Source organism: Aquila chrysaetos, chromosome 3 (genome assembly GCF_900496995.4).
Source record: "Aquila chrysaetos chrysaetos chromosome 3, bAquChr1.4, whole genome shotgun sequence".
In the NCBI taxonomy this organism is placed as follows: domain Eukaryota; kingdom Metazoa; phylum Chordata; class Aves; order Accipitriformes; family Accipitridae; genus Aquila; species Aquila chrysaetos.
This window is the reverse complement of record NC_044006.1, coordinates 43,659,717-43,687,180: the sequence shown is the minus strand read 5'-3', so window position 1 is coordinate 43,687,180 and position 27,464 is coordinate 43,659,717. Positions and strand designations below refer to the sequence as shown.

General features: G+C 39.9%; 1 protein-coding gene across 1 annotated transcript in view; it reads right to left on the bottom strand.

The window, feature by feature from the left end:
• The window catches only part of RAPGEF5 (Rap guanine nucleotide exchange factor 5), a 166,060-nt gene that overhangs the window by 118,733 nt on the left and 19,863 nt on the right, over positions 1-27,464 (bottom strand). Inside the window, exons 2-6 of the mRNA XM_030008401.2 lie at positions 17,596-17,646; positions 16,346-16,452; positions 15,219-15,340; positions 13,694-13,862; positions 8,013-8,079 (exon numbers count right to left, since the gene is read on the bottom strand). Of these exons, the coding sequence (XP_029864261.1) occupies positions 8,013-8,079; positions 13,694-13,862; positions 15,219-15,340; positions 16,346-16,452; positions 17,596-17,646 (516 nt within the window). The remainder of the gene's footprint in view (positions 1-8,012; positions 8,080-13,693; positions 13,863-15,218; positions 15,341-16,345; positions 16,453-17,595; positions 17,647-27,464) is intronic.

Genomic DNA, 27,464 nt, shown 5'->3' with positions numbered 1-27,464 from the left:
AAAACAAAATGCAACACTGGTAAGATACTGGCTATCAATCCTTTGGAGCAGTCAACTGCATGTAAAATTATGCAGGTATTGGTTTTGAAACTACAGTCACTTTTCCTAGCAAATCTATTTCCTTTTCAGCTGGGAATTCTGTGACAACTTTTTTTTTTTTTTTTTTTTTTACTTTAATTTCCTGTAAGTACTGCACATTCCTTAGGGAGTGGGCAATTCAGTAGCCCGACACACAATTTATTTGCACAGCATATCTCTTTCACAAGCACACACTTGAAGCTTCTTCCTTTCCTTGTTAAATGTTTGTTTTGCCTCTGCTGAGCACACTGTAATGCTGGATTTATTGTGTGACTCCAGGATAAGCGAGTTCTCCACGCTGAGGTTTGGCTGACGTTCACATATATAATTGACATTTGCTTTTTGGAGCTTTCAGGAGGAAACAACCTCTCCTAATAGTATGGCTGAGCATTTCAGGACCAAAATTTAGCTTGAGATGAACAGGCAGAAGTTATAGCTATCTGATTTCCAGATTTACAGGCTATCTCACCAGCCTGTGATGAAACAGCCCTACCATGCTAGCCAGCTCCCTTCCTCAGCCTCTTGTCTCTGCATTCTTCATATTTTCCCTATAATCTCTACACGACCAGCTACTGTCCTTTTAGCCAGCTCAGCTCTACATCCACTTCTCTCAATAGGTCTGTTCCTTTTTCTATCAGCAAATTTCTGTATTATGCATTATTTTTATGCTTCATACTTCCTCACTGCCATCGTCTGTCCCATTGCAGCTGCTTCAAGTGCCCTGCACTTCACCTACAGCACCCCAGACACTCTCTCCTGCATACACCAGAGTTCTTCCCTTCCTCTGCCCCATCCACACTCTCAGACTCTTCTGTACACCTCCCAGCTTCTTCCAATTTCCCTCATTTTCCCAAGACAGCCTGCCTTTAGTATTGAAAAAATTAAGGGACATTCCAACTATTTTTCTAGGGATTGTCTCACCTCCCTATACAAAGTATCCTGCGGTGCATACTGGCCAACTTGTCTAACAAACCCATGCAAAGCTCAAGGCTATTCTGCAGTGGGAGTTTTGACACCCAGTTTCTGAAAGCATGTGAAATTTAAAACATCCTTCACCAGACATGTGGTATGATCAGAATAAGCACAAAGACCATGAAGGATCCCCGAAGTAATACATAAGCACAAAGACCATGAAGGATCCCCAAAGTAATACAATGACTAACAACTGTCAACATCCCACTCTCATGACTCTGAAGAAAATGTGAAACAAGAATAGTTAACATTATGTTGGTCTGAGCAGAAAGACAGACAAAATTACCCAGGACATCTCAGTACAATGGTAACTGCAGCATCCACTGATGAGATACTCAGCAGCCACCCAGCAGTACACTCTACATGTGGCAGAAGGCAGTCATACTAGAGGCCACATCCCTCCTCTGCTTGCATCCTTCCTTCCCTTGTGGCAATGGACCAGGGAGCTTTTTTTGCTGTTCTTGCAAGGTACAAGGATCTCTTCAACTCCTTGATGCTGCCCCACTAAAAGGGACAGAGTTTTCTGCCACTCCAAGCAGGAAAATATGAGGGCAGTGCCACAATTTTCTTAAATGTTGTCCTGTTTCCAGCACAATTGTGCAAGCTGGCAGTATTACCTTCCTTTCCTTCCTTCCTGTACACTCATTCCCATGTCTAGAGAACTGTTAAGCATGGTTAATGTAAGCGTAAACTGCAAGTAAGATGGGAAAGAACAGTTCTGTGGAAAAACAACTTGTGTGCTTGCTTGCTTGCAGCAATTAATATACACTAGTAAGAATACATAGAAGCTATCCAGAGTTAGATTGGGATTTTCAATAAAAGCCCAAGTTGTTTCTGAAGAACAACTCCACAGCTTTTCCTGGCTAAACTGCTCAGACCCTCTCCCTTCATCAAACTCAGAAGGAGGTACCAATGTCAATGCCCTGATCCTGGTCTATTCTTGCAGGTTACTGACAGTAAGAAAGAGTGCACTGATGTCTCATCTTTAACATATTTATTAAATGCTAAAAGACATCTCAAGATTAGCGTTAGGAGACACTACAATCTGGAACAGTTGTAAACATACCAATTAACCCAATCAAACAATTGAAAAATGCAAATCTCTCCATGAGTGTAAAGAAAAACCCATCTTCTCAGAAGAAGCAGCAGCATTGTGGCATCGTGCAGTTATATTTGCAGTATTACTTTTGCTTATAAGGTGGCACTTTTCAAGTTTGAAATACAGTGCTGACATCACAGGCAATAAAAAGGCTGTTTTTCTCTATTTTGTCTGTGTTATGCAAAATATCTCATTGTTTGCTGTGTGACAGGAATGCAGCTGGCATATTACTTAATCTGAGCAAAACCCTTCAGTTAAAGCAGGAGAAAAAAATGTTCCTCTAGTCTTAATATTAAGCAAACTTTCCTTTATCAAACGTTTCATCCTGACGGTCTGAGCTCCTTCTCATAGGACTCACTCACATCACAAAGAATTGGTAATGCTGAGCATCCTTCTGGATTTGCCTGGTGTCCCTAGATTTCATAATCTATAAGCTTTTGTGTATTTTAGTGTAAATGCACTTGACATCTCTGCTGGACATGCAATTCCTATGCATCATTACACCGATGGAAATCTGTGTACAACATTCATTCCTCACTGCACATATGGTACACATTATCATACTTCTTCCTAAAAGGATTTCAGTTACTGCCTGTTTGACAAAATTGATAGTTGCACATCACATTGAAGATAATAATGTGGACTCAAAGTAAAATACACATTCAAACAAGAGCTATGCCTACCATATTGAGATATTAAATACAAAAAATTGGTTTATACACATAGCTTGTCATTACAAAGCTAACACTAGCTAAATAGTATCCCATTTTGAGTAGCATTGCAGATGTCAAAACTGATTCAGTTTAAAGGCCAGCTTACCACACAGTATTTACGGAAATATTATTAAAGTCTGAAAGAGAACCTTTTGAGTGTGTTGTTGGCATGTTACCACATCTTAGTCAGTTTTGGTTTTGTGATATGAAAGAGCAAGAGCGTGCATACAGAGCGGTACCCACGTATACTTCTGCTTGATTAAATACAAATGGCATATTTATATGCTGAATCTTATCATCTTCAAAGGACAGCTGTAGAGATTTTTCAAAAGTAAATGACAACTACTGTTCTTCTCTTATCCATGAATCTGGTAATTTTATCATAGAAGACATAGTTGGGCATCTAGTAGACAGTGCATACCACCTCTACTTTTTTACCCTTCTCTTTTTTCTGCCTATAATAGCCCTTTGTGAAACAGTATTCTGGGTGTCAATGTGCCAAATAGGACCTCAGATCTAGAGACAAATCCTTACAGAAAACGAAATCCTGCAACAGAAAGCTCTAAACAGCAGGGTTTTGAAAAAGAGAAGAGCCTAGTTCACATTTTTGCATCTCAAGTAATGACAGTTTGATGGACTCTGAATAAAAGTAGTATTGGCTGACATCTTAAAGTACCAGAAAACTGTATTTCCCAGATACACTGCATTAACATCCTGATATTCTCTTCTGTTCCATCACAAGGTAAGGTAAGAACTTTGCAGTGGAAACACTCATAGTCATCCTGCTGTGCTCTGGTTTTAGCAGGCAAGATATTGAACATGAAGCTGCTCATCGGGACATGACATGGGATGCATGACAGCTCTGGAATGCTTCTTTAAACCTAGGAGTAATCATTGCATTTTCCTAAAAATTCATGACCAAAAAGATTACCCAATGCAAATATATCTCAAATGGCACGTTGCACTGCTTGCATGTCAGCTGCCTTTACAATTTAAGTTTGATGGTGTTGTCAGTGCCTCATTGTAATGGAACATATGATATGAGCATATAATTCGATAGGCTCCATTCAGTTAATCCTGACTGACTCTGCTTCTTCCATCGTAGATAAAGCGTAAAGAAAAAGTAAGACCCCCAACAAGTTAGTTTCTTATCTTTTGTATCTGACTCTGCTCTTAAAAGAGGTGTATTCCATACATTATGCACAGATTAAGATGATAAAGAAACCTCTGCAGTTTTTTCCCAGCTGCCCTTCTCTCTTGGCTTCATTCACTGCAGCTATTGCTATTATCTTCTACAATCTCCATAACCATTGTTTAAAACCAAGAGTGCATTTCCCTAACTAATCAGTTCTAGACTGGCTGAATCATCAAATAAAAAAAATTTTAAAAAATCACAAATCATGCAGTGAATGGGAAAAGTGGAACTCTACAAAAGAAACAACACCTGGTAACTAAAAGCAGTAGGGAACAAGTAATAAGAGAAAGGCCAACAAAGAAAGTCAGGCTACAGCAAAGAAAAAGAGGTGGAGAGAGGAATTCACCAAACTTGTACAGATGCCTATGTCTGTGCTAGTCACTCTATAACCCCTTCACAGAGAGTGCATACCTTACCAGCAGAGCCTAAGGTATGAATGTTTTTTCCATTAAGTAGACTTTCAAAATGAATCATACATTCAGCATCCTAAAAGTGTCTATTTCTGATCCCTGGCTGTAAGGAGTACGTGGGGAAGCTAGCTCAGAGGTAGATGCCTGCCATATGGCCACTTATATTTAGGTGAGGTGAGTTCCACCCTCTGCAACAGCAATAGCTTTTATAGAGTTACAGAAATATATAATTAGACCTTATGTGCATGCATGCTTACAGTTTTTCCTGCACTTTCAGGTGCTAAAACAGTGATTTGTATTTTAAGCACACAGATTCCTCCAATGTTGCTTGGGCTGGATCTTCACAATCAGTTTAGGTTTGAAAATCTGGGAATTTAATCCCCCCAAAAGAAAAGCTGACACAGAAGCATCCTTCTGACCTCACACAGAATGTTTTATTACAAGAAAATGAAAAGGAAAAGCAGAAGAGATGGTGGTACTATCAACACCAACAGGATTTGAATCTCCAAACCTAGAAATGTACAAAAAAGTCAACTCTGATCTCTAACTGCTTTAGTGCTGGGCTGGAAGTAAGGTTTGGGGGTTGTTTTTTTCACTTCTGAAATGCTGGTCTGAAGAGTATTGTGAACAGGATTCTGAATTACGAATTCTTCAAGGAAGACTGGTTTGATTCTGTACAAAATATGTAAACGTTCAGTGAGCCAAAAAGCAAGACAGAGTGAACACATTTCCAGTCACAGCTAATACCTTCAATTTTGGTTTCCAGCTCCAGCTCACAGGACTCTTTTTTGCCATACAAATTCTGGAGCTGGCAGCAAAAAAAAAAAATTGAGAACCCGTATCCTGGTGAGTCCAGCCCTCTGCTGACTGGTGCAAGCTGAGGGTTCAAATTCCTGTGGAATACATGAAGGCTCTCCATAAACTCGCACTGAGTACTTTAGATCCCAGTCTACTGTATGGAGGAAAAGCAATATTTTGAAAGGATAAGAGGGAGAAGTTCATATACAGTTGTTAATATTTGGAGGATTCTGCTCTGGTCTTATGTCTTTTCTCCAGGGTTAGACTAGAAAATCATTATAGACAGCTTGCACAGTTTTGTGGAAAATCAGAAAATGCAGAAGATCAGTCTTTTTGACACCACCGTGGCAATAGATCAGTCTCAGGCCATCTGGAGACACAACTGCCTAATTTTTCTTTAGCTAGTTAGCTACAGCAATAAAATGGTTCATTTTAAAAAAAAACTGTCTATGTGCCCTGCTGCTGGAATCATTCAGGACGTAGCTCAAAGGTTTGACCTTGCAAGCTAGATGTGAAGCACTCTGAACTCACTGTCAATTACTCACGTGTTTAAGGATATGCATTTTACTCAAGTGTATCCAGCAACAGTTAGATCCTGTTCTTAAACTCAGAAAGTCACTTTGTTTTGTTGAGTGCTTTCCTTTTTTTAACTGATGAAAAACTATTATTCTTCTATTTTTGAGAGGTGAAGCTTTTGAGGGATACTGGCTATGTTTTATAGACTTGGTAGTTTTGTGGGTTTTTAAAAAGATATAACTTTGCAAAAGATATTTTATGTTTTTCTATTTTTTCTCTCTGTGGAACTAAAAATGGAGGATTTTGAGTTTCTGAGTTCTTTCCTTTTTGGTTAGGAAAAAAAGGTAGAGAAAACAAGGAATTTGAATATAGAGAAAATAAAAAATAAAAAAAAAAAAAACCACAAGATTTTCTAATGTCATACATTTTAAATTATTGTTGCATAAGGTTAAGCATACAGAGCCACTGGCTTTCCAAACACATTACAAAATGTCTTTTGTAAAGACATTTATCTTTACAAAATATAGCACAAATTCTCCTTCCTTTCCATTTTTCAGTAATTTCAAGATAGTACTTTATTTGTTTTACTTAAAATAGCTCTTATCCTCATGCCTTTTTCATGACAACTTCACACTGCTTGGTTCACTTTCATGTCTATACTTTCTCACGTACCCAAAAGAGAACTAGCAGTAATTCCATGTTTTGCTGATACCATGATTTAGGTGTGACGTTCGCAGAACCATGCAATCACACAGTGGTTGAGGTAGGAAGGCACCTCTGGAGGTCATCTGATCCAAACCCCTGCTCAAAAGCAGGGTCAGCTAGAGCAGGTTGCTCAGGACCATGTCCAGTTAAGTTCTGAACATCTCCAAGGATGCAGTCTCCACTACCTCTCTGGGTAACCTGTTCTCCTGTTTGATCACCATCACAGTAAATAGTTTTTTTCTTATATTTAAGTAGAATTTCTTGAATTTCAGTTTGTACCACTGCTTATTGTCCTGTCACAAGATGTCACCAAGAAGAGCCTGGCTCTATCTTCTTTATTCCCTTCCATCAGCTATTTATACACATTGGTAAGATCCTCCCATAGCCTTCTGTTCTCCAAGCTCAACTCTCAGTTCTCTCAGCCTCTTCTTGTAAGTCAGTTACTCTGCTCCCCTGATCATCTTCATGGTCATTTGCATACACTGCAGTATGTCCACATATCTCTTGTACTGGCAGTTCAGAACTGGACCCAACACTCCAGATGTGTCACACCAGTGCTGAGTAGAGAGGAATGATCACCTCCCTTAGCCTGAGGGTAACGCTCTTACTAATGCAGCCCAGGAGGCAGGTGGCTTGCTTTGCCCCACAGGCACATTTCTGGCTCATGTTCAACCTGCTATCCACCAGTAGCCCCAGGTCCTTTTCTGCAAAGCTGCTTTTCAGACAGTCAGCTCCCAGCCTGTACAGGAGCATGAGGTTATTTCTCCCAGATGCAGGGCATCGCATTGCCCTTTGTTGAACTTCATGAGATTCCTGTTGGCCCATCTCTCCAGCCTGTCAAGGTCCCTCTGAATGGCAGCACACCCATCTGGTGTATCAACCTTTCCTCCCAGTTTTGCATCACCTGCAAACTTGCCGAAGGTGCACTCTGCACCACTGTACAGATTACATTAGATTGAGTGAATCTAGCTTAACCTTCTGAAGTCCTGTCTGTCTGCTTCTTAGAACAATGATCTTACAACAAGATAAATAAGATGCACCAAATTCTAGCACAGACAGGATAAGCTGTTGTTTATTATGATGGAGTTTACTGAGGCTAAATATAGTTGGGAAGCCAGATACCCAGGATTCCCAGGTGGGTCTCCTCAAAAGCTTATGATAATCTACACCAGGGCTGCTGAGGCCCTTTCTCTCCCTTTGTCCCCCACATCATCATTGTCTTCACATTGATGTCCATTTGACCAAGAGGATCTGAATGTAAGCTACCTGGCAGAAAAGTCACCATGATCCTCCAGATTGCTACCTCTTGGGCCATGAATAGCATGGATTACAAGAGAGCAGGCTGCAGCAGTCCTTGCTTGGACTGGTTTTAATAGCTTTGGAATTGCACGCTAAGACCTCAGTACAAAAAAGTAGTTTGCATTACAAACACCTGCTTGCTAAGACTAAGTCTTTCATTTGAAATGATCCAAAACACAACAATATTTCAAACATTATCAGTACAACATTTGATGCAGTGACCTTACCGCAGAAGTGAGACGAGCAAGAATTTCAGCATTGGTTTCTGCCGTATCCTCTATTTTTTGATCAGGCCTTAAAAAAATAAAAATAAGATTTCATTATTTCTTTCATTCTGTTTCAACATCTTTTGATTCCTGGAAAGCAAGGAACTGTGTAGCCACAGGCACTAATGTAAAAGGGCTTTTGAGATTCCACATCAAAATGATGACTGCAACATGACAATAATTAATTGTGTCAGTAACGACAGAGTATACCCTTTGTCCCTTGCTGTCAAGAACTCTTTTGATTGGACTCACGTAAAACAGTAAGAGTATTCTTCAGTTATAAAAATATGATGAAGAACTGAAGAATGCAGGACACCCTTAGCTCAGAGTTTCTTATTTGAATACATATTTTGCTCTGCTAAAAGCATACTCCATCAACAGAGCAAAGAGTTCTCCATCTGTCCACCATCCAGCTTTGCTAAGGTGTGGAGCAACACTTATGGAATGCAAGCTCACATAGATAAAAGCAGACAAGACCAAAATCATTATGTGACACATGAAGTTTGATATTTTAAAAAAAACATGTGAAAATGAAAAGAATACATGTAAGAAGCCTAAATTAGCAAACTAAAGCAACGGCTAAGACCACTATTAGATTGTCTTGACAGTTACTCACAAGACAGAGACACTTTGCAAAAGTGGGGCTGTGCAGGAAGAACCCTTCTAGAAACTGTCACAGAAGTCTGGCCCACACGGAAAAAGCCTCACAAAAGCTGCTGTGGACAGCACAGGTTAGGACTGTGTTTTTCTTTAAAACAGTCTCATTTCCATCACTAAAACATCTGCAAGCCTTCTGGAAGGTTTATTGACGACCATCAGAAGAAAGATACCAATATGATAGGGTTATTACTATGGGAAGAAGAAAAAGAAAATGCCCTTGAGATCTTTACTTTTCGTGGTATTCAAGAAGTGTGGCATGCCAGCAAACTGAGCAGATATGCAAAACTGCAGCTGCTGTAATAAACATAAATCCCAGGTATTAGCAGAAGCTTCTATCTTTGACTAAATTATTTAATTGCTCATATGCCTTGATATGTTTAGGGACAGAGCTGACAACGTGTCATATGTTGCTGGTATATTGTGGTTCTTACATCCCATGTCCAAAAATTTCTTTCCCTGATTAAAAAATTAAGGTCAGAAAGCACAAGAATGACACATGCATTCATTTTGGGGCAAGGATATTCAGACCAAAATGGTAATTCAGATTAGAAATCACAATTATTTTCACACCTGCCTTTCCTATTCAAAGAAAAATGTGATTTAATATTTTAACTGTTATAGACAGCCCAAAAGAAATAAATGAATGCAGTTTCATTTACAAAGACTGATTTATTCAGTCTTTCTCTTTATAACTTGGAATGAGATTAAAATAACTGACCTCTTTAGATGCCTATGTTTCCCTACACATCTGGTCTCTTCTGATCTCTCAGAACCAGGCTAGGACCTGATTCTTCTAAATTGGAGGCAAAAGATAGCAGCTCAGTAGACACAGCCACAGATGCAGTCCATAAACCCAGAACAGCATATAGCATAGCTATTTCTGTCTTGGGCCTTTATCACTTCATCTTCTATTTAAAAATACTCCCAGTATTCATCTGCATATAAGCATCAAATACTGCTGAAACCATTAATATACTAAAAATTATAGTCAGCTTTCCAGAATCAGAGAGGAAGACTGTATTATGATACCCAGGCTAATGGAAAAAAGTAAGACGGGATGGATACTAAGGAAAAGAATCAGGACAGATACCACTATTTTTTTCAAAAGGGGCCAGCTAAGACCTAGTAGGGCTGGTACCAAACAGGAGCTACAAAGCCCAGGCAAACAAGCCTGATGCTTACACAACTCAGTGGTCCTTGGGCTCGGTAGTGTGTTAAGCAGAGCGAGATGCAGGGATGCTTGCCCTAGATTTGCATGCAGACAAGTCAGGTCCAGCACAATTATTACTGTACACCATGTGAAAGCAACTACAGTGCTTCCCAACCAGCTGATGGAGGAAGCAATATGGATACACCCATGGTCCTGGGCCTGGACCTCAATTGTCTAATGCAGAGCCACTACATATGCCTCTACGCTGGCTTTACAATCCACCTACAATGCCAATAAAAGATCCATGGATACCTGAAAGCTGTTTGTGTTCAGCAAAATCTTTCCAGGAACTCCATAAGGCAGTAACTAAAAGAATATCCCATCCTAGCTACTTGCATTAAAAACAAATTACTTAGAATGGTTACTTTTCTGAAATTAATAAAATGTAAATTATTTCAGGACAGAAGACACAGAATATAGTGTAACACTTCTGAAAAGAAAATAACAAGCAATATAAGATAAAGAAAAATTCCCCTGTTAACTTCTCTTCAAATCATTTTTAAAAAATATTATGGGATACATTACAATAGTCTGAGGTACCCAATGCATTCTTGAAATCTTCATTAAGTCTACCAGTTGTTCTGGGAATTAGGTGTTGTTATAAACACCCCCATTTACAAAGAAGGAAATAGAAGTACACAAAGATTAAACACCTGATACAAAGCCATTGCAGTCACTGGAAAATAAGTCAGGAGGCATTGGATGAGAGCCTAAGCAATTGCTCAAGGTGGTAAGGAAGTCCACGGCACAGCTTTTAATACAGATCTTTTGTTCCCAGACTATTGCAACATTCACTTCTTTTCTATTCAAGTAGAATTGGCTGTGATTAACATAGGGTGTTTAACGACCCCAAGAGGCCTCTTCATCAGTCCCATCTCATTTGACATTAATAGGGGCTCAGTTCTGTAGAATACACGTAACAACATTAGCCTTCAGTTTAATGTGAGCTGCTAAAAATCTGCTATGTCCAGTCTTGTTTTTCACAGTAGATTCCCACCAATGTTAAGTTTAATGTAGGGAATTTGCCAAGGTCAAAACACAACAGGGAGCGCTTATTCAGGAACCGTAAGCAAGTCTCAGGCTTCAGAACGTTATTTTCATTGTAGAAGTTACTATAGTATTATTTGGTAACGCTGCTAATACTGACCAGAAACAAATACAAATCCATCAAAAATCTGTACAGCAAGTTGAGACCAGGCCACGTTTATTTAATAGGGTTCCCCCAGAGCTGCTACTGCCTAGTCAGGTCTGCAGACTCCTTCTGGGAGAGCAGATCCATAGTGCTCCACAGAGACCCACTGATTCACCCAGCAGTCCAGGCAAGTGCAAGGCTGCTGCCCAGCAGCTGCGGAGGAGACAGAGTTTGTCTGGCTCCCGGGACCACCAGGAGATGTCTGACATTGCCTTCTGGTGCACAAGCAGGCAGTCACTTTTGATTTCATCAAAAGCAGGGAATCTAATTAATAAGGTAAGAATTTCTTTATCTCTATCTACATAACAGTATTAACGCTGTCAATACAGACTATGAGAAAAAACTAATTAACGCTGTCAATACAGACTATGAGAAAAAACTAAGAAAAATTAATACAAAAATATTAAATTACAAAAAGGACTATGCTTCTAATGGTATGCAAAACAGCTTGTATATTTGAGAAAAGACAAACACTCACTGCAAGGAAGAGTTTTTAGAATTGCCCTCTTTCTTCATGAAAAAGAGTATATGGGTTTATTTAACCTGGTCAGATAACTTTAACAAACACCTCATCACATCTATTCCCTTTCAGATTGTGTTTTAGCAGTGTATTATTTGCATCAAGCATGGAGAATTTTGAACCTGGAAAAGCCTCCTTTCCCTTTTATATCACACTCCCTCGAGAGTATACCATTATGTAAAATTCGATTCCTTCAATATATATTGTTTTAAAAAGCACCCTCACAGTCTGACAGGCAAAACCTCCAGAAAATAATTCTTCAGTGACAATGTTCCCAAAAGGAATCCAACTTCAACTAAAATTTGAATAATGTGAGCAGGAAGTAGCTGGAAATGTACGTTAATGAATAATTGTTCAATTCATATGACAGGGATCATCCTCCACTAGAAATGACAGTTGCACTGGAACGATAAAACAGCAAAGCAGACTGTAAAATAGTGGTACTCTCCAGCCAAGATCAGCATGCAGGACATATTTTCAACTCAAACCTAAAAAGTCTTCAATCCATTTTCCTACCCAGCATCCTTCACGTAACACATCAATATGACCTATCTGTTCTGTCTTTTTGATTCAAAGCCTTTGTAAGAGTAGTCACGAACCATGAAAAGTGGCCTGATTTGCAGTGATAATGAGGAAAATCCCAATTCCCACCAAAATCAAGATGAAATCACCCTGATATTTAAGGGACAGGCAAACTGCTTAGCACCAGAGTAGGCTGGAAGACAATTTCTATTTGCAAAAATATTCAAAGGTTTTCTCCCATATGAGACATCTGCTGAGAAGATCACATTGTCCCCTGCTTTAGCCCATTTGGGGTCCTCTTCACGTGGCTACACTCACTCAAGCTGACCAAATAATTGTGTTTTCAAGGGAATCTCCACTCCAGAACTGCCAATTTCTGGTTGGTGAGGGCAGTCAGTAGCAGGGGAGGGAAACAAGTTTCTGCCTCAAGCCAGGCATAGAAATTACTGAGATTCTTTCTACCAGCTCAACACATTTAAGAATCAGACTGAACACATGAATTTAAGAAATTGGGCTTGCAACAACTTACAGGGACTTTGGGCTTTGTGCTCCTTTAAAATATTTCCATTGGACATTTATCTGAGAGAATGCGTTTTTAAAATCTAATATGTAGAGAAGCAAAGTACTTACAGAATAAAGTTTTGTCTTTGACATCAAAGAGAATAAATCCAACTACTGCCAGAGTAATAGTTCTCCACATTATAAGTATCAAGTTTGAGGCTTCCTCATGCTAGGGACAATGAAAGAATTTAACCCAACTTGTCTATCCAGGCCAGCTCCTGCAGATTTACCAAGGCATGAGGGGTTACGAGCCTCCAGACCTCTCACTGACACCTTTTTCCTATATTTCAGCCTCTCACTGTGGCACAGATAACTACGGTTTCCTTCTAGCTGCTCTACATAGACAACATTCAGAGTGCAGCTGTATCAGCACAGAGGGTGTGTTAACATCCAATAGATAGGTGGAAGAGGAGATGTATAGGAAGCAAAACTCTTAAATGGCATATTCTGGAAAAGGAATAATAATGGGAGAGTAGAGAGCTCTGTACATGCAGACGAACATGCAGTAGCAAACTAAAATCAGACGACTGAAGCTACCCCACTCCTACCCATCCTCTCTATCCATTTGATAGCTGATCCTAACCCAGGACAAGGGCATCTGATCTGCTAGTCAATCAGCTCCACAGCATGCCTACTGCCAAATTTGTGCCAAACCTCCAAATGTAATAATGGACCAAAAAAAAATAAAGCCACTTGCCCAGGTAATAAAGCAAGCTAGAGTCAGCAAGCTATTGTATAAGAACACCAATATGCCAAGAACCCCAAGTCGAGTGTCCTCATTTATCTAGTCACACTGACTTTCTTAGATGCTAATCCTAATGCAGATCACAGGAAAGCCCATCTCTACAAAGCCTGTCAACCCTGAAAAGAAAGCTGGCTCCTCTGCACAGTGGTTTGGGGGTAAACAGTGTCATTATAAACCAGCCACTTACAAAACAGTCAGCAAAAGTTGCAAACAGTTGTATACACACACTTACAGATTACACATGTCAATCCTGGGAGGAGACAACGGCAGTAGTTGAAGTAGGAGCTTTACTCCATTCTTCCATTCTTCCTCTTTCTCAAATTCACAGAAAAGGTAGGTACATTCATCCGCTGAGAACTGGTAGAAAGCATGAGTGTCTTGAAAATAGAGTTGTCTGTCCACTGTTAGAAAAAATAACATTAGATAGCCTTTAAACCTTTACCATGTAAAGGTTCTGTGTCCCCACCACATTCTGTATTACACTTGAATTTAATGCACCACCACACAGGGCAAAAGGATCGCAAACTCAGCATAGAAGCGATCCCACCCTCTCGTATAAACTCAGTGCATCCAAACAGGACAATGCCAAAACCTCAATTTGAATATCTCCAGGCTCCTGAAATTCAGGCGTTAAGACTGCTGAGTATTTAATCAATTTTGGAATCAGTTCAGAATTAGGAGCTAAGAACCTTCCACTTGTCAGATTTCTGAGCCTCAGTTGCCATTGGCATCTAATCTGTTCTCACTAATGGCCATGCACTAGTAAACAAAGTTCAATAATGGGGATGCAGCCCATCATTATCCCAGCTTCTCCTCAAATTCAAGGCTACTGGATTTGTAGACTAGACCTGGGTAAGATGATGCGCTAGTACAACTGTCATCTTCCCTGGCATAACTGGGATTAAACTGGGTTCAAAGGATGGGGTTCGAGGCCACAAGCACAAGCTCCTGCTGGGACAGCAGCCCTTGTTGTGGCGGCTGCATAGTCAGGCATACTGTCAGTGTAGTTGGAGCAGAAGAAAACCTTTAAGTATACTGTCAGTGTACATAAGCAGAAATCTTCCATAACACCTCACCTTTTCATGAGGAGGAAAGTTAAGTGTCTAGGACAGGTACCCCAGGGCAGGGTATGCTCTCAGTTGAGCTACCTAAGTAGTCCCAGCTACAAAGTAAAGTCCATCAGATTTCCGGAGGTTAGTCACCAGTGTAATTATTGCCAACCATATTAGCTGGACCAAACCCCTAAATTTGGTGGGGAAGGTGGGGACAGATGGGTAGAACCTGGCATCACCACCATCTCAAGGAGCTGAATCCTCTCTCAATCCATATCTAAAACTATGAAAAACAGAGAGAGGAAGGGAAAATCACTAATAGCCAGAGAAGTCATTTGGCAAAGCCATGATCTGCAGTGGCTAAACAGCTGCTGTCTTATGAAAAACCTAAAAGAGCTTGAGGAGGTAAAAAAAATAGGCTGGAAAATACACACATGCTGTCTGCAACTTGGTAACACGTAATTACATTTGCAAAAGGAAAAGGAAGAAAATTGCCTAAAAAAAGAGATTCATCTTTGGTATTTATGAAATGAAAGGTCACAGAGGTGAGCCTACCAAAGAGTAAAATAAACAACTGTCAAGAAAAATGGATCAATCTGCAATTTTTTTCTTTCCCTCCTTCCTCTCCCATCAAAAATGTGAGTCTTATCCTATGCAGGAAAACCTGACAGCCTTCTTCACGCTATAAGTACTATCAAGACTGACCTGATAATATAATGCCCATATCCAGGAGGAGCTGCCACACTCCAGCTGCTGTAGATCTGCACTTAACAAAAGGGCACTGCTCCAAAAGCCAGTCTACCAGTTCCGATCCAATACAGCTTCTCCTGAAAGTAAGCAAAACATAACTTCTTACACTACAGTAATGTTAAAATGTTCTTATATAATAAAGAGCTATTTTTTAAAGCTATTAAAAGTGAATCCTTTTGTTCAGCAGGACAAACCCTTTGCCTCAATTACTAATTTTTGTAATCCTATTCATTTCAAGGGAAGAAATTATTCTGGCAAGTCTCAGGGGATGCCCCTAGTTACAATGAGGGAACTCATGTTATATAAGTTCCCTTACGTACCTAATTCATGTGGCACACTTTACAATACATAATATTTTTATCAATTTGTGCTGCATACAGACAGTCATCCAAAGATGTATAAGAGCTAAATAAAATCCAGCTTTTAGCCTCAGGATTCTATTTCCTTTCTGAGGATAGGCATAAGCAATACAGCTACGCAATATATGTTTAAGACCTTGCGTATTGCTCTAGGATGTACTTCATCTTTCAAATTATTGGTAAACTTATTTTTTTTAAATCACAAGTTGTGGCTTTTTCTTAAATACAGATATGAATGAATGGTGCTATAATAGAGACCTGCATTTGGCATAACCGAAAATAGGAGGAAGCTTTTATGCTGTAATGCAACATAAGTGGAAAATCACTTAATTACAGAAATTTTCTATAAATTATGTGCAAAAATCACGTGTAACTAAATCTCAGGAATCCAATTAATCTCTTTTCTAACTCCAGACCAGGGTTGAATTTAATACTTTTTCTTTTCAACAAAATAACAGACAAACACAAATGTATATGAAATCATAAGCAATTAAATTAATGGACATACAATTGGGCCACTGCTGCTTTCTGACAATTAACAAAGTAACATTAGAAAAGATATTAAAACACATGAGATTTTAAAGAATTTTTTAGAAAATATTTTCAATTCTTAGTAACACACACAACATTTCACTCTCAGAATTTACTCTCTTGTCAAATCAGGGCATAGACAAATGCAAATAAAACCCATCCAGTTGCTTAAAATGAATGATCTCAGGTTACCTGCAAATGCCAGTAAGGTACACCCTGTCTTTAATCAGGTCAGACGCTTGTAGAGTAAAAATATTCCTGAGAGCTCTCCCAGCACAGGAAGAACTTTCTCCATAAATCTGAATGAAAAGAGAAATTGAAAACTATGACAAACAGGGATTTATTCCTGCTGTGGTAAATTGCCTTGCCACTGTCCGCTCCCTCCCTCTCAGCATTGCCTTCTCCCCAGCTAAATGACAAGCAAGCAGTCAAAGCCTCATAGGAAATGCACCCCAGCTTCTGTCATACCCAGTTGTATCACGGGTTGCAGATGCCCCCACGAGCTAGACTACTTTTACATTTGCTGCTTCAGAAAAGCAGAGGTTTTACTATCTGTCAGCTCTACCTTTGAACAACAGACAAGTTCAAATGAAAAAAAGTGTTATTCTAGCAAAGCGAAAAGACTATATTAACCATTGCAAAACCACAAAAATACAGTTAAAATTAAGCATTATTCCATATGTATTTGAGTTAAATATTTTAATACAAGCCTAATACACAGTGTAACACCTTTTCACAGTTTTTTCTTTTTGTTCAGAAACTTTGGAGGTATCCTATGATAGCTACAGGGCATTTCATCTGTACCTTGCCAGCAGGATGTGGTCTTTCAGAATGGACACACCTCTGACTTCCCTTACACCTGATTTCTACCTTACTACCTCAAGGCTGCAGATGTGTCTATCAAAACAGGACCCAACTCCATCTTCCATAAAACCATGTTCCAACTGGACTCTGTATACTACTCCTTACTGATGAATTTAACTCATGCTTCTGTTGTGATGTTTTCTCACCATCCCAGCAAAACACATCAGTAACACAAATTACTAACTTGAAAGAAAAAACAATTTTGCAGTTTCACCTTTTTTCTTTTGTTTGTTTGTTTCCTATGTTTAGGAATCTTTCAAGGAATATAAAATAACCCTGAGACAGTAAAGTCTTGTGAGATGCAAGAACAGAGCTCTCAAATATTGCAAAAGTAAGCCAAACAAGGGTGGCAAACATTTAAATGGCTGTGAAGTGAGTGTACATCAGAATTCACAACAATTAGTTTGCAAATTCAGTAATAGAAGTAGACAGTTTCTAACACACACAAATTCTAACTTGTTAACTGGATTGAACTGCAGGCCCCATTCACAAGTTTCTTCAAAGCTATGATTAAAAGGTTGAACCAACGCAAAAAAGATTCCTAATAAGTTGTTTGAAGAAATGGAATTTAAAAGTACCTTGTTTGAAGGAGTTTCCAAATAGGGATTTGAAATTCTTCTGGACAGGGTCTGTAAGGCAATTTGGTAGAGCTTTAGTTTTGTTCTCATTTTTGTATGGAAAAAAAGTAGCAGCAATCTAGGTCTTTTCCCTATTGAAACCTAAATAAAAAGAATTTATCAAATCATCTGAGTAGTCTAACCAAAATCTCCAAATAATTTTTTTTTTTTTTCACACCAGGAAAAAGGTTTGGTAAACTCAATTCTGTGTTGTTTACTACAGTTATTCTTAATCTGGAAAAAAAGATGAGCAATGAGAGCGCAAAGTCTGTAGACAACACAGAATTATTTGGGTCAGGAAAGACCAGAAATGACAGTGAGGAATTTCAAGACAAACCTAAAAAAAAAGCTAGGTGAAAAGACAGTGTCATGATGAGCTCAACATTAAAAGCAGCATGTACTAGAGGGAGAAAATGTAATTACACGTGCTCTAATACTTCTTAAAGCAAACTTTATAAATTCAGTAAAGACACCTCAGGGTCACAGAAGACCACTCTTCTAAATGAAATTCTTAACTATAGTTAGAAAAAATATATATATTAGGAAAAATGATGAATAAAATGGTGACCAGCAGGGAGGTAACATTGCTCTAGTGTAGATCAGCATTATCTCTGCTGTGACACACGCTGCACTGGTAACAGCATCTCAAAATACGGACACTCCACTGTTAGAAGGGATTCAGACAATAATAGCAGTAGGAATAATAAAGGATTTGGGTAAATTTTAATATGAGAAGAGGCAGGAAAGATTGTGACTATTTACCTTACAGAGGAGAGATTACAGGAGACATAATGCAATTATATAAAATAATTAAATGGCACAGCAAAAAGACAGACTTTCTGTACTCTGTTTCATGCAACATGAGAATAACCGATCACTCAATGAAATTAGAGAGGATTCATATTTGAGGAGATAGAAAGGAAAATGATACATAACTCTTCACAGCAGGGAAATGCAAATACCAAAACCTTACCACTGATCAATAAAGATTGGGGATTTAAAGTTACAAAATTAACAGTGAACCAGAACTCTGGAAAGCAGAGACAGGATAAACATCTCCATGAGAGACAGGTTACCCCACTGTTACTCACCATGATACTTCCATATCTTGTCAGTGTTAAAAGACAAGATATTGTCTACTCAGATGCTTACTGGCAACTTCTATCTTACTACAAGCCACACAAGACACAAATAAACATTGCCTAAAAGGAGTCTGGAAGTGGAATAGAAGATGTTGTGCAGGTGCACAGGCAGCACAATGGGAGGACTGTGTGGTGCTCTCTCACATTATTCCTACTTGTAGGCAGCATAATTAATTCCTCGCTTTGAGAAGGATCCAATTCACACTTGGTATATTGTAATCATTAAAAAAAATTGTCCTTCACACCCTGTAAGAATTACAGAATCCATATTTCAGTAATGCCACCTGCTTTTTTTCCCCCTATGTTCTTGTTACTGTATTTTTAGAAAGGGAAGGGAAGTGACAAGGAACCCACAGAAGCATCTAACGCCATTTACTCTTCCACGCTCATCACAAATGTTAGTGTAGTTCCATGTGTAACAGTAGCTCTATATGGAAATACTGTAACATAAAAGCTTAATCCCCCTCTCCCATGCCCAACAAAGATGCAGTAAGAGTGCAACATTGCCTCGGATCCCACTTACTGTTCCTAGCCGGCACATCATTAACACCTTGGTTCTGCAGCAGCCCTACATACCACCACTTCACTTGGTTTCTGTCCAAGTCTTCCATTCAGCAAGCCTCACTCACTGCAGCAGCGTGGTCGAAGCTTACACATCGATTTCCTCCCTCCCCGCTCCATTCCCAGGCTGGTGCTAACAACGTTATCATCAGCAAGCTAATTCCAGCAATGCCGGTGGGAACTACAGCCCCTAGCATTGGACTGGCCTGGTCTGCGGCATTCAGAAGACAGCTGAGCCTCAGCCAGGCAAAATGCTGCTACTGCAGGGTGCAGTTACACAACAGCATAAGACCAAACTCAGCAAAAAGGCCAAATTTTGTGGCCTTCTACAATGGTGTTACAGCATTGGTGGATAAGGGAAGAGCGACTGACATCATCTACCTGGACTTGTGCAAAGCATTTCACACTGTCCCACACACAACCTTGTCTGGAGAGACAAGGATTTGGCAAGCGAACCGCTCAGTGGATAAGGAATTGGCTGGATGGTCGCACTCAAAGAATTGCAGTCAATGGCTTGATGTCTGGGTGGAGACCAGTGATAAGTGGTGTCCCTCAGGGGTCGAGGACCAGTATTATTTTAACACCTTTGTTGGCGACATGGACAGTGGGATTGAGCGCACCCTCAGCAAGTTTACTGACGACACCAAGCTGTGCGGTGTGATTGATACCCTAGAGGGAAGGGATGGCATCCAGAGGGACCTTGAGAGGCTTGAGAGATAGGCCTATGGGAACCTCATGAAGTTCAACTAGGCCAAGTGCAAGGTCCTGCACATGGGTCGGGGCAATCCCAAGTACAAATACAGGCTGATCAATAAGTGGATTGAGAGCAGTCCTGCAGAGAAGGACTTGAGGGTATTGGTGGATGAAAACCTGAATATGAGCCAGCAATGTGCGCTCACAGCCCAGAAAGCCTGGGCTGCATCGAAAGAAGTGTGACCAGCAGGTCGAGGGAGGTGTTTCTCCCTCTCTACTCCACTCTCGTGAGATCCAACCTGGAGTACTGAGTCCAGCTCTGTGGGCCCCAGCATAAGAAAAACATGGACCTGCTCGAGTGGGTCCTGAGGAGGGCCACAAAGATGATCAGAGGGCTGGAGCTCCTCCCTTATGAGGACATGCTAAGAGAGTTGGGGTTTGTTTAGCCTGGAGAAAAGGCGGCTCCAGGCAGACCTTATAGCAGCCTTCCAGTACTTAAAGGGGGCCTACAGGAAGGATGGGGGACTCTTTATCAGGGAGTGTAGTGGTAGGACAAGGGGTAATGGTTTTAAACTGAAAGAGGGTAGGTTTTGATTAGATATGAGGAAGAAATTCCAGGGAGTCTGCAAAAGGTGACTGAGGCTGCAAACTAGTAGATAAAAAAATATAAAAATCCAGTTTATCCTTCAAAGCACACAGTGCTAGCTCTGGTGCAGCAGGTAGAGAAAGAATTTGCAGCCCTAAAATGGGAGAAGGGAAGACAGGTCAACAGTTTCTGTCAGTGGCAGCCTGAACCCATACCAGCTTGGAGCAAGCATGAAACATTGGAGAGCCCAGGAGAGTACATTTAGCCTGCCGTGCAGGAATCTATACACATATAATTTCTACAAATGTAAGAAAATGGAAATTGCATAGGAGAAAATAAAACAAAAGTAGAAGTGGCATTCTGGAATAGAAGAATTTATCTTTGCTGTTGATGCTAGTGTAGCCTGTGTAATGTTGACACACTCACTGCAGTTAGACTGAAATTCATGTCAAATTTTAGGAGTTTATGTCCTAGCTACTAAGCTAGATCCCCTTTTCTTTTCTTTTCCTTTGTTGTTTTGTTTTTGTTTTTTTTTTAAAAAACCTGCCTCAATAAATATTTAGCTAGCACACAAACCCTTCGTTTTGCATTGGTGAGCACAGCTCTGTTCAGCAGACTCTACTTTGGCTGTTAGGTACAAACTGGGCAGTCCCCTTCCAGAGAGAGGAAGAAGAGGGAGCGGATCGGGGGTCCAGGCTTTGTTGAAAACCTCAACCTTCAGGCTGCTTTGTGGGGGAAACACCACTCCTCCTTGAAGGTATTTGGTAAATATAGGCTGCTCCTCCCAAATGATTTTGACACACACACCCCAATTCAAATTACATTTGCAAATAACTCTTAGAATGAGCCAAAACGTGCTTTTAAGGCAAATTCCTTAGCCATCAAGCAAACAACTCATCTCTCATGAAAACTACCTTGGAACAGCTATACCCACACTAAGTGCTGCTTTCCAGGCACTACCACCCTGGCATCCCTCTGTGCCTTTTCACCAGGTTGAGGAGAAGCTTTGCCAAACCACATGTTAGGGAGGAGATGGGGACATGGCAGCATGTATGGTCCTGGGATGGGACACCGTATGTGGAGCAGATCCAGAGCACTGGGCGTCCTCCAGGAGGACTCTCCCATCGTACATGAATAGGTGTGCATAGATGGCTTCAGCTTCCCTGGTGGGCATGCAGGAATAAAGAGGCAGGGAGCTGATGCCTTGGGCTGGGCGATCAGGAGCATGAAGTACGAACGTGGCACAGGGATGGCATTCTAGCTTGGGGACACAACTTGCATGTGACAGGAGAGGACAGTTGGGACAGGTGGCCCAGGAGAAAGTTTTGGAATAGGACTGCTAGGATCCAAATCTGAATACACCACAGATAATTTAGTCTGAAATTGGGAAAAATTATAAGGGTGTTTACTGTGGTATTTAAAACCACTAGAAATGCAGGGAGTAGAGCAATGGTGTCAAAAGAATGGGAGGATTAGAATAAAGTGACCAGCAAGTAATTTAAACAACCAGAAGGAAATACTTCTTTACAATCCATATGACCAGCTCATGGAATTATTGGCCAAAGAATCAAATACTCCAGCTGGATTTTTAAAAGCAGTAGCTAATTCAATGACTAATACTACTATGCAAGGTCTGTATCTGGGTTTAAATTAGTATTGCTTCAACTGGACAACTATTTTTAAACAAGTTGAGAATCTCTGCCATTATTTAAAGCTAAGCATGCAAAGATATTGATAATATTTTTAATATACGAGCTCAAACTGATTTTTTGAAACTTTTGGAAAGAAATTCCCCCATGACATACTACACAACAAGCAAAGTGTACTAATGAAGGCACATTTTGCTCTCCATTGGAAAGATCAAGCTATATCTTATCATGAGGTGCTGACTTCGTTTTTTATTCAGTTCTTTCCTATACTCCACTATAGCAACTCCCTATGCATTTACTACAACCCGGTTAATGCTCTAATCAAGGACTAAAGATACTATAGAGCATGTTTTCAGTCATAGCTTTTGGGGATACATTTGAATTTTCTCCTTGTTTTTTAGGTCTGGGATTTTGCTTTGGCCTCATCTCAACTTCAGAGGATGACTTGCCTACAAGTTGCTTGTGCTTTGCCTCCTGCCCAAGCTGTTCCAGCAACTGCTGATATTTCTGCCATTGCCAGCACTGCAATCGCGGTAGCATCAGCAATGCTCCATACATCTGCTAGCAATTTAACCACCATCATGCTCAGAAAGAAACAAAGCAAGAGTGTTTGGAGCTCCAGTTCAAGTGCTTTCCTCAGCTGGGATTTAGTACAGTGGTAGCAGCCAGCAACCTGTCTACACTAGAATTCATGCTGTAACTAACTACAGAAGAGGCCATAGAAATTGTAGGAAACTAATAATTTCAAATATGGGACACAAATGTTTTGCCTTTCTTCTAAGAGCTTCTGATATTCCTGTGCAGTTAGCAAGAAAAAAAATCTTTGGCAAAAAAAAGGAAGTAAGAAAATTTTTTTATTAATCAAGATTATACCTTTTTCTAAATCTTTTACAGTGGGATTTATATTAAAACTAAAAGAAATGAAAAAAGGTAGAATTAGGGCTCTTCCCCCCAGAAAAATTGTTCAAGCTTCCACTGCAAGTTTTTCAAATAACTAGATTTTTACCTGGTTGCATTACCAAAAATTGAGCATAATGCCACATTAAGAGTTTGCAATGCATAATCAAACTTTACCTGTTGTCAGTTTACAACACACTCATCAATTTTTGTCTGTTTGATCAGGGCTTAATCTGCAAACATGCCCATGATCAACTCCACATTGCTGAGCAGTTCTAGGAATATTTTTGTGTACATATATAAGAAAACAATTGTTCATAGTTTCAGGGCACTATCACTATGTCCCTGAAGAATTCAGTATAGCACTTGTGCGTTCCAAATTGGATTACTCAATATACTTAAAATTAAGCAAATGCTTCAGTGTTGTGCTCCATCAGGGCTTGTTCCCTAAATATAAATAGCCTGAAAAAAAATCATCTCATTTTGAAATGCACATGGTGTAGCATAGACTACCTGGTAATGAGATCATTTCTATTCCCTGACAGGGGGTTTTCTGCAACTACTCAACACCTGAATCCTAAATTGGCTAATGTGACCACAAAGGAAATTATATACTCAGACAGATTTCCAACAAGCATTTAAGCATCCAAGCCTAAAATACACTTTCACAAGTATTCATGCTGGAAACTTCTCACGTTCCAAACGTGAGAGACAGCGTACGGAAAAGGATCACAAATAAATCTGAATCCAAATTCATTCCCAGAAACAATCATCTGTTTGTGCTTTTCTCTCTTTACTAACCATTCAACTCTAAGAATACAGTGGCTCAGGAAAAATTAAAAAAAATCCACCAGAGGTATTTACTTAATTTCCCTCAGGCTTCTCTCCCACTCCATGCACAAATCAAAAAGTAATTATTTTTTTCCTAGACAGATTTCTTTCTCTCATTACGAACCATGACAATGATAGTGCCATAACAGCGATAGAAACTACTGCAACTGTTAGAACTGATGGAACCCTGTGGGCTTTTTTTCTTCAAAAAGATTTGCTGGAGTTGCTAAAAGCAAGCAGCTATAATAATTAGAGAGTTTCCACTCCAGCCCTGATCTGAACACGAATCCTGGAACAAAGCTGGGCTGTACCTGCCCGACACACCCTCCTCAATCTGCAACACAAGAAGGCAGCAATTTCTGCAGGAGTAAATGCTCATTTATTCCCAGTGCTTACTCATGCCAGGCAAGGAGTGGGGGAAGGGAGAGCAAATTACTGAACAATTTGGCTTATCACTTTGCCACCTTCAAATTTTTGCATTTGACATCACTTGCTACTGCCTAAATTATAGGGGTTTTAAGCAGAAGTAAGACATGGGTGCTGTGTTTCGCAGATGAAGTGCTACCGTTGTTTGAGGGTAGCTGGATATAGGGAGTGTTGTCATGAATCCCAATCCGTTTCCATGTGGCAGCAGATTTTTCCTCGTGGTTGCTAAGGCACAGCAAGCAGAGTTGGTTAGGAAGCTAGCTGACTTTCAGCAGATATGTTTCGTATGAACCCATTGAATATGCCTGACTTTCTGCCAAATAATATTTGTCACAAACAACCTTCCCTCACTGCTCCTCTTGAAACCCCCTGTCAGAATTCATCGATAACGAAGAATAACCAATGGAACAGTTCTCTCCATTAATATTTATTTAAGATTAAATATAAAACTCTTTATAAAGGATCTTCTATATAAAGAAAAGATCTTCCCCTGATCATCTTAAACTTAATATTCTTAGGTGTAGCATAAAAAGGTCAAAAAGCTGTAAAAAGATAAATCTGTATTCAGCAGAGCTTGCAATGCAGGATTCCCAGGTGAGACTGCAAAGCTCTCTGGAGAAACCCAAGTGGGTCATTAGTGAAAGGAAACCAAAGAGTGTATTCTCACCTGTTTTCTGTATAAAAAGAACCTGCAATGAATCTAAATAAGTTATTTCACAAAAGGGAAATCCACAACTCATGGTTCATTCTCACGTCCCACAAAACGGAAAGGGATCTGCAAAGAAAATGGCTGCTCTTTATAAAGGCAAGCAGTGCTTTTTAGGTTTAAAGACTTATTTCTGAGATGACGACAGTCAGGAAAGCAATGCATTTAGAAGCATTTCTGTATTTTCCAGTATGTACCAAACTAAATACAGATAAATGGGTTTATGCTTCAAACAAAACTCTTTTTTAGTTAATCTGGCATAAGGCAGCCACTTTTAAAGTCTCCACAGCCTAGCAAGGAGTGTAATTTAGCACGCAAGAGCAAATTTTGTTTGCAATGCCCTTTTCTTTACCCAAAAGAAGTTAAGAATAGAAAAGAATATCACAGAAGACAATACAGCAGGACTGGCTGGTTGCTCTCCTCCCTCTTCCCCAGTCCTACCATGGGAGAAAAACCCTGGATAAATCCAGCTTCAGGAAGGCACGAACACAGGCCAAACCTCCTCTGTCCATTATCCTGTGCCTCAAGTAAAGCTGTGGCATCCTGACGTGGAAGCCAACTCAGTTTGAGAGGAAGGGAGGAGTGGTGAACTGGCAGAGGGGAATGTCTGGGTTAGAGAAACTTTACATTCCTTAAAAAAAGGAGATGGCCACTCGCCTGCTAATGATGCATTTCCATGACCAGATTAAAGTACCATAAAACGAGGCTGCTGACAAGCAGGTTGTGTCCTCCTTTCACCTCCTGCTTCACCTTCCCATCCCCACCGCTCTTCTGCTTCGTGCTTCTACTGACATCTGTGAAGCCATGTCCTGAACAAAGCTGAAGGACCGATAGCTTCGAACCGGCTCATTAAATAACGATTCATTTTAACCCAGATTATTTCCCCCTGCCAGGTCACTGGGGAGCCATACAAACACGATCACTAGCAAGGCGGGTGGCAGGGGCACAGGCGAAAGCAGCGGGACGCGGAGGGAGGCAGGAAGGGACAGCTGTGCTCAGAGGAAGCACTTGTTTATGCTGAATTAAAACTATCCAAGGAATGATGGCATAAAACACGCCTAATAAATCCCCAGTGTCTCTGCTCTGTCAACATAAAAAGTAAGTTAACTATACCCACAAAAAAGACAAGACAAAGTTCAAAGGTGCCAGTAATGGGGAACTTCACCTCCCACCTCCATGTTCACAGAAGTGCGTCAGTTTAAGTAAAACAGAAATCCCATTTCATTTCATTCCATAGATCAGTTGTAGACTGCATGGGCTACAGCCGTAGTTTACAATATAGAAACAGAGTTTAAACAAGTTTTCTCTTCTCTTTCTCATAAAAACCTTATGGACATTTTCAAGTCATATGCTAATACAATGTTTGCAGTGAGAGTTCATTAAATATGAAATAAAGAAAGAATCAGAATTTTACTGGTTTTTACCATGCTTTATATAACATTAAAATATGCAGAGTACACTTAATTGACTATTTGTGTTCCTTCATTAACCTAACTTTATTACAGCATTTGTGTTCTAGTTTGCCATTTCAGCCATACCTTTCCTAATGCTACCTTAAAAGCTTCCCAGTGCATTTCACTCTTCCTGGCTGTCAGCAACATTTCACAGGAAAGCAGCATCCTCCCTTTTTTTCAGTACAAAATAGGCACTGTACAGACTGTCACTGTAAAAATTTAGCAATATTGCTGCATTTATTTCTCTTTAAAACTCAGCACCTAATAAACACAGTAGATAGTCTTTGTAATCTGCCATCATGCTTCTAGCCTTCAGCATCTGGTTTGGTTTTGATCTGGAGGGTAGCACACAAAGGCAGGTGGGTGGAGTTTTTTAGTGATTATTAAAATTTTATGCAACAATTAATATTTCTATTGATGCAAGTTATAATTTAATAATACATTATTTGGAGCTTTCAAAAGAATGCGCCATGATATGCTATATAATGCTATGATTAAAAAGATATTCCCAGTGACAGGTTACCATATCTTTTCAGATAGATCTAAATGAAGACATCAACAAAACAGTGAAAAGAGAGATCAGGAGTAGGAAAATGTGGATTGTCTGCATACTTAAAAGCTTTTCAAAGTACCTCTGTTGGCACATTTCTTGTGTTGCCAGCAAAATACCTTCTCACAACACATTTCCAAATAAAAAAAAGAAAGCAGGATAGCACATCAACATGGCAAAGACATGCTGCAAGCCAGGCAGCCTGACTCACAAGCATGCATTAGTAAAAAGAAATTTCACGGGAAAATTGTGTGTCAAACACAAGAACTAATGCCCAGGCTGTGCAATCTCCTTCCTGGAGTTTTCATAACCTGACCAGACAAGGCCCTGCACAA